Source organism: Zalophus californianus, chromosome 5 (assembly GCF_009762305.2).
Source record: "Zalophus californianus isolate mZalCal1 chromosome 5, mZalCal1.pri.v2, whole genome shotgun sequence".
NCBI classification, from domain to species: Eukaryota; Metazoa; Chordata; class Mammalia; order Carnivora; family Otariidae; genus Zalophus; species Zalophus californianus.
Genome location: NC_045599.1, coordinates 57,275,322 through 57,288,639, shown reverse-complemented (window position 1 = coordinate 57,288,639; position 13,318 = coordinate 57,275,322). Strand labels below are relative to the sequence as shown.

General features: G+C 46.5%; 1 protein-coding gene across 3 annotated transcripts in view; it reads right to left on the bottom strand.

Annotated features, from left to right (window-relative positions):
• Window positions 1-12,550, bottom strand: part of IQGAP2 (IQ motif containing GTPase activating protein 2) — a 289,377-nt gene extending 276,827 nt beyond the window's left edge. For all 3 annotated transcript variants that reach the window (XM_027604836.2, XM_027604841.2, XM_027604837.2), the window contains exon 1: window positions 12,213-12,550. In XM_027604836.2, the coding sequence (XP_027460637.1) occupies window positions 12,213-12,258 (46 nt within the window). In that variant the 5' untranslated portion in view covers window positions 12,259-12,550. The remainder of the gene's footprint in view (window positions 1-12,212) is intronic.
• Window positions 12,551-13,318: the final 768 nt, after the last annotated feature.

Here is a 13,318-nt window from a genome sequence, read left to right as displayed (position 1 = left end):
AAGCTCCTGTGCAGATTCTACTAGGCAGCCAGGTTGCCAACTACGAATTACACGAGTCCTCGACTAAGATGTGCTATTAACCTAGCAAGCTGGCCCACTACTGACACCCAGCAGCCCTGAGAATTCTGCTTAAGCCCCAAATGACCCCAGCTGCCCTGCCTTCCACCCTTCCTTTACTTAAAAATAAATTACACCATCTCAGCTTTGGAAAGAAAAGAGTTTTTGTTGTTTTATGTAAGCTCCACACCCAGCATGGAGCCCAACGTGGGGCCTGAACTCATGACCCTGAGATCGAGACCTGAGTTGAGATCAAAGTCCGACCCTTACCTGACTGAGCCACCCAGGCACCCTGGAAAGAAAGGAGTTCTATCATTAGATTGAGAGACAATCTGATGTCTCTCTATCATCAGATTGCCTTCCCTAGCTTCATCCCCCATTGCTGAACGTACAGGTTTCCCCTGTCCCGTAAAGTAGTTTCCCTTTATGAAACTCTTGCCCATAGCACTGGTCTCAAAGACACTACTCTTGACAAGTCTTTTCAAGTTTAAAGATCCTACTATTCACTTGTATGTGCATTATTTACACTTCCTGGTAAAAGAAATGTTCAGCTGGACAAGGAAGGATCTGGCCAAAGATCCTGTGTTAGGATTTAGAAAGTTCACATCTCACAGATAATGGTACCGCAAGTCTTATCTTTGCCTTTCAAACTAGAGGAAGAAGAAAAGAAATCTCATTTCAAATACGGGTCCAAAGACAGCATATGTCACAAAACTCTAAGTGGCACTGCCTTTGAGGCAGATCTATGAGTAAGTGATCACCACTGACATGAGTAAGACTACACCAGTAAGTTATTCAAGTAAGTGGCAAAATTACTCCCAGACACAAGCACACGTATACACACTTGAATCATTTTCAGCGCAATCTCCCGTACCTCGTATCCCTTTTGGGGTAAACATAAACTCATTTTTCAGATACAGACAGGAGCTCAGGGAAGTCATAGGCAATGTCACAAAGCAAGTGAAACCTTCACCTAAGCTCTCCGATGCTAGAGGCTGGCCTTGTCCTCACAGTGCATCACGCTTCTCATGGCTCCAGGGTGACAATCCTTACACCATGGCGACCTGGGTTGTATAACGTACTGCAGGGGACAATGGCAGCTTCCAAGAGGCCAGTAAGCTTCTGGACTCCTGTACGTGGTTATCTGTGTACTGTTCACAATTATTTTCCTCCCAATTTGAGTGACTAAGGCAGCAAATGCAATCTGCCACTGAAGGGACACTCCAAATCTTCTTATTTTTATGTAAGACTCGGATCACACTTGACCTCTGAAGGCATTTGGTCTGCAAACTGGGTGAATTCCATCATATTCACAGCATCCCGCACTTCTTATTGAATGAAAGGAAAATAAATAGTGGTCTACCTCTTTACAGGCTGTTGAGACTTCTTGTGAGTCAAGAGAATAATCCCCTACTGTCATGTGGACCATCTTTATTGTCACTGTGGACACTACTTTTGGGGTCATTACTGCTTTTGACAAATCAGGTTCCTTAACACTTTCCCTTCACACATTTTAAAAACCTAAGGCACCTGGCTGGCTCAGTGGGAAAAGCAAGGGACTCTTGATCTCGAGGTCTTGAGTTTGAGCTCTACCTTGGGTGTGGAGATTACTAAAACAAACAGGAAACCTTAAATAGCTACTGCCCAGCTAGGATTTTTTTTTCTTGTCACCATTGCTGATCTTTTTTTTAAATTTTATTTAGTTATTTGACAGAGAGAGATATAGCGAGAGAGGGAACACAAGCAGGGGGACTGGGAGAGGGAGAAGCAGGCTTCCCACGGAGCAGGGAGCCCGACGCCGGGCTCGATCCCAGGACTGTGGGATCATGACCTGAGCCGAAGGCAGACGCTTAACAGCTGTACCACCCAGGTGCCCCCACCTTGCTGATTTTTATGTTTTTCATCCAGCCTATCATCTCTGTCCCATCTCCAACAGCTTAACAACTACGAGTCCTGGACCTCTGAACACTTCACTCCTCAGTCGGTCTCTCCATCTCTCTCTCTCTCTCTCTCTCTCTCTCTCTCTCTCACACACACACACACACACACACACACACACACACCTGAAAATCAGATCTCCACTGAATCCTTCCATGACAACAGACCTGTCTTTCAGACTCTGATTTTCTCCACAAGAACTTTGTATCTTCATCAGGTAAGGGTAACTACTATAACCTAACTATAAAAAACATGTTCAAAAAAAATTTGAAGAGGAAAAACTTTTTTTTTTTAATTCACCCATTACCTCATTACCTAGCTAGACCCACTGCTGACGTGACAGTTGACCTATATGCCAGATACTGGGGATACAGCAGTAACCAAAACACACTCCTGACCCTCAAGGGTATTTTTTTTTTATTTTGTCCATGTTTTTCCTTAGAATAATCTATGTAGTACACTATTTTTGAAAACTGATTTGAGTTCATGGTAAATCAACTTAAAATAGTATTCCCACCCCTGCCAGAGCCTACATTGAAGAGGAATATGTAAGCACAATCCTCCAAACTACTGGCTAATTCAAATGGACAACAGCAAACATTTTATTAGAGAATGAAGAAATCTGAGACTGTACCCAGAATCAGTGGCAAAGGAAAGGAAAGGATGGGTGTCACCCCAGTTCCCATGGTAGGTAACTATCTTTATATATGTTTAAGTAATTTTTTGTCCTTCGGAAAATCTCAGCTACAGAATGAAAGCTAAAGCATGTGTGTATTAACTTTATAATAACCCTTACTCAGACAAACTTCCAAGGGTTCAATATGAGGAAATCTCTGGGAAGCCGCCTGCCTGGACCTCATATAGGGGCAGCACAGTTTCGGGGGTGGCTGGAAGGAGAACTCCTAACCCGTGAGGCTGACTATATGACAAACATTTCCCAGCCCCCTCACCCCACCCCTGGGAGGCCTGCTTGGTCAGCCCAGGGCTCAGGCCAGGAACGAGAAGTGGCAGACGTAACCAACAGCCATGTAGCAGTCACTGAAGTCTAGCCAGTCTCAATTCTTCCTTTTTGAGACAGTGAGGACTAGAGGGATTGATAGAAAACTTTTATAGGAAACATGCTAGAATGAAATGCCTGGTAGAGAAGGAGAGCTGAATGAATGAGGCATCTCCAAGAAGGAGAGCTGAATGAATGAGGCATCTCCAAGGCGAAAAGCAGCCGAGATTCTCCATTTCTCCTGGATCCAACACACTCCCCAGTTATTCCTATCTGTTGAGCTTCACTGGGCCCATGAATTTAAGCTTCACTAACTTTCTAGAGGCAGTAAGGCCTGAGGGAGGTCAGACGAACCCAGTGCACTTCCTCCTCTTTCTCGCCTCCCTTCCAAACCCCCACAGCACAAGGTGGACCCTGCTTGCCACGCCAAACTCTACAAGGGGAACCAAGCATAAAGACTAACACTTATTTCAAGTAGTTCCTGCCCATCTTGAGATCATCATGAACCCTTGGGCTTTCAAACCAGCGGCAGCCACAAAAGCAATCGACTTAACCCTGAAAGAGACAAAAGGATGCTTAGTAATGCAAAGCAACAGTTCCTCACTCAGATGTGCAGCTGACAACTCCACTATCTTTTTTTTAAAGATTTTATTTATTTATTTGAGAGAGAATGAGAGAGAGAGAGAAAGCACATGAGATGGGGGGAGGGTCCGAGGAAGAAGCAGACTCCCCACCGAGCAGGGAGCCCGCGGGACTCGATCCCGGGACTCCAGGATCATGATCTGAGCCGAAGGCAGTCGCTTAACCAACTGAGGCACCCAGGCGCCCACCACTATCATTTTTAAGAAGACAGAAAAACACAGTACAGGAATCCAATCCTAGTCCAACTTTATTTGGAAACAGCAGTGAAACGCGCTGGGATTTTTTTTTTTTTTTACATATATATTAACAAGGATAATTTGATCTCCACCCAAAGTAAGATTCACTCAATTTCCATACAGATAACTAAAAAATTTTCCCCATGAGTAGACGCTTTCAACATAATATGGGCCCAGGATTTAAAAAAAAAATTTTTTTTTTAAGTAAACTCCACCCTCAATGTGGGGCTTGAACTCACGACCCCAAGATGAAAGAGATGCATGCTCTACCAACTGAGCCAGCCAGATGCACCTGGACCCAGGATTTTAAGTCCACTTTCTGTTCAGGAGAGGAAAGGGCAAAGAGCAGGGGAGACAGGCATGGGGCAGGAACGACGAGGGAGAAATGCCACCGCCATCACCCTCGCTCCTCCAACATTCAAGCACCGGCTCTCAGAGGCACATTCTGAACATGTACATTTCCATGTATTACATCACTTCACCCTCTGAGCATGGACCTTCCCACCTGCAGTTTACAAGTATGTAAACTAAGACACAGAGAAACGAAAATAACTTGCCTAAGTTCCACACAGTGTGAAAACAAATCTAAACATCAAATATTTGCCTGGCACTTGAAAGCTGCTCTGATTCTCTTTAATAGATAATAGAAACAAGTTCCTCCTTTAGAGAAACAGTACAGATGCTTTAAGTAAAACCTGTAATAACAGCAAATATTTACATATATATTAACAAGGATAATTTGATCTCCGCCCAGAGTAAGATTCAGTGCCAGGATACCAAGCTACCAGCTTGATAACGAACATAAACATCACTTGATTGAAATATATGTTGCTTCCATCACTTGCAAATCCAGTCTTTTTAGATGGAGATAACCAAGGAAATGCATTAACGTTACTTAAGACTGAATTCCTATCTGTAAAAAACAACAAGAAAAAACACATGGGAATGGAAAAAATTACCGCAAACGAATTGATCTTCACTTTTTTAAATGATATAAAAAGGTCTTCCTTGAGAAATTTGATAGTAATGGATAAAGGAGAACAATTAAAAGTCATCTTTGAGGGCACCTGGGTGGCTTGGTCAGTTGAGCATCCAGCTCTTGAGATCGGCTCCGGTCATGACCTCAGGGTTGTGAGATCAAGCCCCATGTGGGGCTCTGCACTCAGTGGGGAGTCTGCCTGAGATTCTCTCTCTCTCCCTCTGCCCCTCCCCCTGCTCTTTTTCTCTCAAAATCTTAAAAAAAAAAAAGTCATCTTTGAGGACCCCAAGGAAAAAAATCCAATCAAATCATAGGAATGTCCTCCTGTCCATAATCAGTAGCAAAATAAACAGATTTGTAGTTTCCCTGCAGTGTGGCAATGACCTGAGTCCAATAGTATTTCTACTAGCATATTCAACTGTTCTAAAAACAGTGAATAAGTGAATGAATTAAAAATACTTCAAGCTGTTCTGAAGAAAAAGATGGAGGATCCTTTGACCCTTCCTGTCCAGGCACCCACGCCAGGCCTAGAGCTCCGAATTACAACTTAGCGCCTCCCTTTTACACAGAAAGTTTTCCCAGTGGGTCCTAAGAGTACTACCTCCACCTAGAAATTCTTGGGAAGTGGGTCTCAATCCCTCCGCCATGGAGATTTTGGACTTTATCTTCCATATCACATTTGTTTCCCAGAAGAGAGAAAAGCAACCTTAAAGAGAGACAAAAATAAATCCTCTAAGACAAACACAAATTTGTGTTGCCTGGGCTTGTATGTGGTGCCAGGTGTGTGCTCAAATCAAACACACAAGAAGTAAGTTAAATAAAGCCTTCAGTATCGGAGCCATGTGTTTACACTTATCTGACGAAAACCTGCAAGCACCGTGAGGAGGGGGACTGTATATTAGGAACATCTTTTCACCTTTGCCCTTGACCAATGCAACAGAATCCCCTACAAGGCTCACTGAAATCGCGGTGGGCCCACCCCTAGATGCTGATTCAGAAGGCCTAGCGGAGGGGGGTGCCCAGAAATTCGCCTTTGCAACAAGTTCTCAGGTGATGCTCTGTTGTTGTTGCTCCTCCAGAAAGTGCTCCCTGAAACCACTGCGCTGCCGGGGCAACAGCTGTCAGATGCTTTCAGGCACATTGACCCCCACAGCCTAATCCACGATTCCGAGACGAAAGGAGAGTCCGCTGAGAGTTTCGTTACGTCGAAATGATGGATTGGAAAGATGGTATTAGCCATCTTCCCACAAAACTGAGATGCAGGTCGTTGGAGGACACTACATCTCTAGTAAAATTTTAGAAGTAAAAATTGCCCCAAGTAATAGAATGAAAAAAACAAGTGCCAGAAACCCCAATGCCCAATAATTTACCTGTCAAGATCCCTGTCCTGCTGTAACTGTACCTTTTCTTCTCACCTGTTCTCAGAGAATTTACCTTCTGGGATGGTTTAGAGTTAGTTGTCGGTCTCCCTGACTGGAGTCGACGCGCTCCCAGTAGGGTCCATGCCTACCTGTCTCTGTATTCACTCAATGTCTTCAGTACCATAAGCAGCATCATCATTCAGCAACGTCTGTCCTACCCTGAGCAAAACTCTCTGACAAACCTGCCCATCCATAGGAATCCCCAAACCTAGAAGCATGGTGAGGGGACCTCTGAGCAGCAGAGAGAGTGGATACCAAATGCACAAACCTCACCTGCCCTCCTGGAGTTTCCAGCACCAGGCACTCCAACCACACCTAACCTTCCCTCCATTCCCCACTTCACTGGGCCTCTCACCACTCAAAAATCTAATGAAAAGTTAAAAAAAAAAAAAAGGTGTTTCAAAGAAAAAGATACTTCAGTAAGAGACTGAGCAGAGCTACTTCCCTCAAGACAGCTCTAATTGCCCTTTGTTGTCTACAAATACAGGATTCTAGGATAAATGCCCTTCCGGCTACACGACTCTGCCCCAGCAACTATCCCTACCACCTAAGCTTCCGTCCCACACACACCACCCACACAACTAACTCATGCGGATGCCTTTCACTCTTCCCTCCCACCTTTCTCAAGGTCTTGTTCAAATTCGTGATCCATGAAGCCTTCCTTTTGCCCCACCCAAATCGATCACTCTCGTGTCTTCACTTCCACCGAACTAGGAAGTGCGCTCAGAGGCATAAGCATTATTCTTTATCTCCCAGTTTCTGCTATGGCTATTACCATCTTCCTCATTTTTCTTTCACCCACCAACTGTTGTACAGATTAGGTGCTCAATCAATTGGAATTTCCACAGTTCGTTTAGCAATGTGTGCCAAGAACCACATCAGCCACCATTACAGAAATATGAAACACCCCCTTCAAGGTACAAGAGACAAACCCAAGGGCACACAGGCACCCAGTGCTGGAGTCAAGATTCAAACCCACATCTACTTAACTCCAAAGCTTTTGCCATTTCACGGCCACCATTCTGCCCTTCAAGGGAGAAAAATAAACTAGAACAGTTAAGTGGAAAAAGTCCTGGCTCACTAGTCGGTCACCTCACTGCAAGCTTCGGCCTGATTTCTCATAAACTCCAGATTTTAAGGCACGGCCAGTATACGTAATCAAGTGTGTTTTACGGATTATCCCATTTGGAATCACTGGAGCATACCACTGTATTATGGAAAAACCTTTCTTTCATTTCAGTGCCTCGCGGGGAGATGGGATGTCTCTACACATACATAAAGCCCTTTGATGAAGCCTGGATGTACTCTATAAAAAGTTCATGTATTCTTCCATGCTTTCCTTGGGGGCGGGGAGGAAGCAAAATCCAGTTTAGACAATGCTATGCATCTACTTTTAAGAGAGCACACTATCCAAATCGCTACACGTTTCTGGAGTTTGAGAAAATCATGGCCAACACCGGAAACAGAAAGAGGTGAAACCCCTCCGAGTAATTCGGGGGAGACAAATTGACAACAGCCAGTGAGAGGAGCCTTCAGGTTCTGATAGCACCAGCTTTCAAGTTCCCACTGTCACCAGCCAGCCGTGTGGCCTTGAGACATTATCATGGATTTCAGCTCCTTTGTGAAATGGCGAAACACGGGCACTAAGGTAATAATGAGCAGATGGTAACAGTTGTATATGAAAAGTATCAGCTCTTGCAAAGCTCACTAACCTTAATTCCCCCCGGCTGCCTGCCCTGTAGGACTACACCTGACTATCAGATCAGAGGTTGAACAGCCTTTGTTTCTCCTTTGGTTACCATGAAGACTTGGTGCGTTAGATCTGTCTGTATACTAGACTTTTAAGTAAAATGAGCTGTTAAAAAGCTTGCATAGTGGGAGGGTAAGGGGCAACAGCAAACCAATGCTTCCCTAGAGAAAAAAGGGGTTAGCTAACACCCTAAATACTAAATTCTAAAACAAACTTGGTATTACAAGCTTAAACTCTCCCAAACAAGTCATTTTGGCTAACATGTATAATTACAATTAAAGGCATACTAAAATAACCCTTTAGTTGTTGACCTTGAAGATCCTTTTGAAAAACTCAACCAAAACAATAGCACATGAAGGAGTGACTTGACTTTCTAACGACGGCATCACATGGTAACACAGCAGATATCTTAAATCTTTTGCAGTCACATGAAAACATTGATGTAATGTTGAAGCCAAGATGCACTAAACAGATGTAACACCTGAATTTAACCTGTTCAGAACTCAGATTTCTTCTCAGATTAGTACTGAGAAAGGGTTAAGAGGTTTAGTTTCATTACCCACCCCAATACTCCAGTCACCAGGCGATTTGGAAAAATCTCGTCGTTCAAACAGGAGCATTATCCAAAAAAAAAAAAAAAGAAGAAGAAGAAGAAGAGAAAAAACTCAAAGCATCAGCCAGAACAGCCCCCGCCCAACACATACATACATACATACATACATACATACATACACCTTCTGTTAGGCCCAGGTTGCACTTTTTAAAAGAAACAGTGCAACATTGATCACTATTAGTTTTACAATGTTTCTCATGAGAGAAGTTTTGCCAGGGCAAATAATCACAGTTCTTGCTAAAAGCACATTGATTACCCACCCACAGTAGGCACTTAAATGTTGACTGAATTATCAATTCTGAGTGAGAGCATCTAAGTCTAATCACAAAGCCCTTCTTTTGCTATCAGTGGTATTCTTAACTCTCAAGTAACTGGAAGAAAACTTTTGACAGATCATGACGGCAACGTGTTTTGAGCATTACTTTGGTTAATTCGCCATAGTTCATTACAACAGCAAAAAAATTATTTGCAAATCATGCCTAAGCTGAAGTGTCATTTAAGTTTGGTTTGGGGGCACCCAGGTGGCTCAGTGGGTTAAGCGTCTGACTTCAGCTCAAGTCATGATCTCAGGATCCTGGGATGGAGCCTGGCATCTGGCTCTGTGCTCAGTGGGGAGCCTGCTTCTTTCCCTCCCTCTGCCCCTCCCCCTGCTCATGCCCCCTCTCTCTCCCTCAAATTAATAAATAAAATATTTAAAAATAAATTTGGTTTTGAATGTAGGGGAAAGATACTCTGGTTATGATAGTCTATCATACAATATTCCGGTTATGTCTAAATTACTAAAGTAATTTCCACCTTTACCTTTTGCCACTTCTTTCCTGCAGCACGGCGTGAACGAGCAGTTATTTCAGCTTTGTTCTGTAGTAACAGGACACAAAGTAATTTCAAAGGTTGCAGGAGAATGTGGCCAAAATGGAAAAAGCAGGAATTAAATAGGAAATGATCTATTTATTTTTAATTCAGTGCTCCAGTGTGCCAATCAGGAAGACTTCAGCAATCTCGCCTGTCAGAAAGGTGCCTTCACAGAGAACTCATTGAGAAATCCCTCAAGTACAACTTACTATGTGGTATTTTACACTCAGCCTGGTGGGGAAGAGAGATACCGTAACAGCCCTGAGGTCCATGAATTTACTTTGTCCAAGAATTACTGAGTTAAATAACATTTCAAGCGGAGCAGAGATGGCAGAAGACCAGACCCAAAACAAGTTTAACAGTTAATACCAACTACTAAAAAGTTTTCAAAGCCCAGTCACAAATACCTTTCACTCAGAATGTCCAGTACTAGAACTGAAATAACAACCATGTATGGGGCATATATTGGGGCCTTACTTATTTTTAAGTGTCAGGGATAAAGCCTGTTTGGTATAGTTCAAGGTCTTATGCAACCTGTACTTACCAAACCCACAGACAAGAAAAGCACAATTCTTTAAAAAACTCAGCAAGGACAGTGCATTTACCTTCCCCAGACTTCCTGTGAAAAGCTCACAGCATATCTGCAGTGTTGTGACGGAGGGTCCCCCCCCAAAAAAATCAATCCGCTACCACAATTATGTATTCTGATACATCACACAGTCTCCTTTTGCATGAATAGTATGTGTTACCTAACATTGGCTAACACTAGAGTGTGTTCAATTAGATTTTTTAAAAAATAAACTATGAACCCGGTAGCAAATTACAGAAATGCTCATTTTAAGAACTTAACAGGCTACTTTATTAAAGCCTTAATATTTTAGGGTGACCATGAAGTGTGGAAACCATCAAACATGTTTATTTTACTCCATGGCCAAAGCACTTCGTGAGCTAGGGGAAAGCAAACGGGAGTGATTCCAACTCCATCACACCAAACTCGTGAGAAAAGCTGGACAATGATTTCCAGAGAAAGTGGCAAGGTGGAGTGTTCTTTGTGGTTGTATGATCTAAACCTCTTTGGTTGCTGCCTCTGGAGTATGCTAAGTCCACAGGTACATTCAACAGAAAAAATAAAATCAAGCAAACATCACAGATCCATCTGTCTCTGCGGGTGAAGATGCTGCATTAATGCCCTTCATTCACTGCAAGTTTGCATAAGCATATTGAACTAGTAAGAGATGACCCACCAAACACACCATGCTTTAAAATGTGGTATCAAAAGCCATTTCTTGGTGTGTATGTGCCTCGTTTCCAGACTTCGTGGTCATCTTATAATTTGATGCAGGGAAGCTCCCATATGTTCTGGGAGCTTGTCACATAAATAAAAGACTTTCACCAACCTGTGGTTGACACCACACACATTGAATGACCACAGCATGCCTCCCTGAATCCAAGGAGCTCAGTTTTCTCTGTGGTGTACTAAAGTGCAATCAAGGCTGCAAAGAACTGGGTCCTGGTGAACTGTTCTGTGCATTTCACTACCGTACAGAGGCTGCAGCTGGCTCCTCGGGCTTCTTCCTCATTGCCTGACACCAAAAGGGTCACATGGCAAAAACGAACTTCCTATCTCTGACACTCCATTCCCAGCCTAGTGCGGAGGAAGAACTTACACAAGTTACTCCCCTTTTTTAATTAGGCAAGTCGGTGGTCCTCCCCACCAGGCGCCCCACCCTCCCAAACACACGTAACAACCCTGCAGCAGGTACCACCACCTTAACCCAAACCTGATTCCTCTGTCACAAGGCCAGCCAGGGCAAAAGATTAACCAGTGGTCTTCGGCCATCGGTTCACTGACAGGGCCAACCTTGGAGACAGAGCGCCAACTTTTTGTTTGTTTTAAAGGAAATACTTCCTGGCACACGTTTAGCGAAGACTCTGAACTCTGTGCAAGAAGCCACGTGGTGCTAATCTGGCTCCATCCACTCACGATCCGCCGAAGCAACCTCTTCCCGAATGGCAGCCCCTGGCTGGGTAATCTACACGATCTCGGTCCAGTCCCGCGGCCTCGGCCCGGATCCTGGGGAGCCTAGCTCTGCGTCCCGACAGGGTCACAGGGAAGTGGGGAAGAGAGGGGTTGGGCCCGGCGCTGCCCCCTTCAGCAGCACCAGTATGGGATTCACGGCAGTGGGGTGCAAACTGGCTCTTGCTGCTCAGGTTCAGGTGCAGTCCGAGGGAGCAGGGTAGAAGCAGACCCCTGCCTTTCCAGGAGAACCGACTTCGCCACTGGTAGAGTGCGTGGGCACCGTAAGTGCGGTGCCCACCTGTAGCCACCACAAACTTTCCTCCGGAGTCGGAACAATCCGGTCCCTTACGCCACCCCCTGGCCCCAACCGGCAGCGGCCGGGAGCTCCGAGGGCTCCTCACCTGATACCCCTAAACCCCCAACCTGGCCTGTCCCAGAGCGCGACCCAGCGCTGCCCACGCTCCCCAGTGGGGTTTTCTGGGCGACGGACTGGGGTTACCAGCTGCGGAACAGGAGTTTGTGGGGAGAACGGGAGGACGCTGCTCACTACCTTTTGCAACTTCAGTTCTCAACTTTGGCCACCACACAGCCGCTGCCCTCCCGCTCCCTCCGCGGCGCGTACCGGGCTCCCTCGGCTTCTCCAACGCGTTCCCCGGGGCGGGGGCTCCCGAAGGCTGGCGGGAGCCGCGCGCGCCCAGCGTACTTACAGCCATAACGGGGTCTCTGCAGGGACGGCAACTCCTCGTGGGGCATCCTGCGCGGCTCCGGGGGCCCGCCCGAGGCGCGCCCCCCGCGGCTCCGCTCGCTGGCCAGGCTCGCCCGCTCCGCGCCCCTCCGGGGCGCTCGTATCCGGCCTCTCGCTGCCCTCCCCTGGTCGCCCCGAGATGGGCGACCCGTTCCCTCGGTGCTCCCCGGTCGGCGCTCGTTGCAGCCGCCGCGCGCTCCCACCCGAGCAAAAGTGAACTCGCGTCCCTCGCTCCGTCCCGGCCGCCGCCGCGTCCCGGGCAGGTTTCCTTTCTCCTGCCGCCCGGGCCCCGTTATTCTCCGCGGTGGAAGCGCGCGCCGCGTAGCAGCGACCCCTACCGCAAGCGGGGCGCAGCGGCCGGGCCGCGTGAGCCCGCCCCTTTACCCGCCGGGGCGGAGGAAGGGGCCGAGCGCGACGCTGGGCCGGGATCCCCTGCAGCTGGGGCCCGCGCTCCGCTGGCCGCCTGGGGGCTGCGGCCGCCCCGCCTGATTTTTCACTTCTGGAGGGTTCTGAGGGTGGAAGTGAACCCACGCGGGGAAGAGCTAGAAAAACCGCAGAAGCTAGAGGCAGCGCCGGTCGCCCGGGGTGTTGCTCAGTTACAGAACAAATAGCGCGGTTCTTTGCCCTCTGGGGAGATTGCGCGGTGCCTTTTTCTTTCTTTCTTTCTTTTTGTTTTTCTTTTTTCTTCGAAAGTTGCTTCTGCGACTCTTGGTCTACAAAATGCAGGGTTCCCCTTTCATGACAAGAAACTGAGAGTGTGTGCATGTGTGTTGGGAGAGCAAGATAAACACTACCCAAGCAACCGCTCAAAACACAACTGCGAGTCATCCTCGGCTCCCCTTCGGCGCGCTCCCCTTCCACGCCACCCCCGCAGGGTACGGAACCGTCGCCCGGCCCAGGTGGGGTCGCACACCACAAAAACCTTTTCCGGCGAAGCTTTAAAGGAAATTAAACTGCTTGTGGCTCTTTTAAAAGGGGTTTTCTAACGCGGTACCCTGGAGCTGTTATTTTTTTTTCTTTTTGTGCCCCAGAGTGATAACGTCTGGAGGCATGTGGGACTGTTCTATA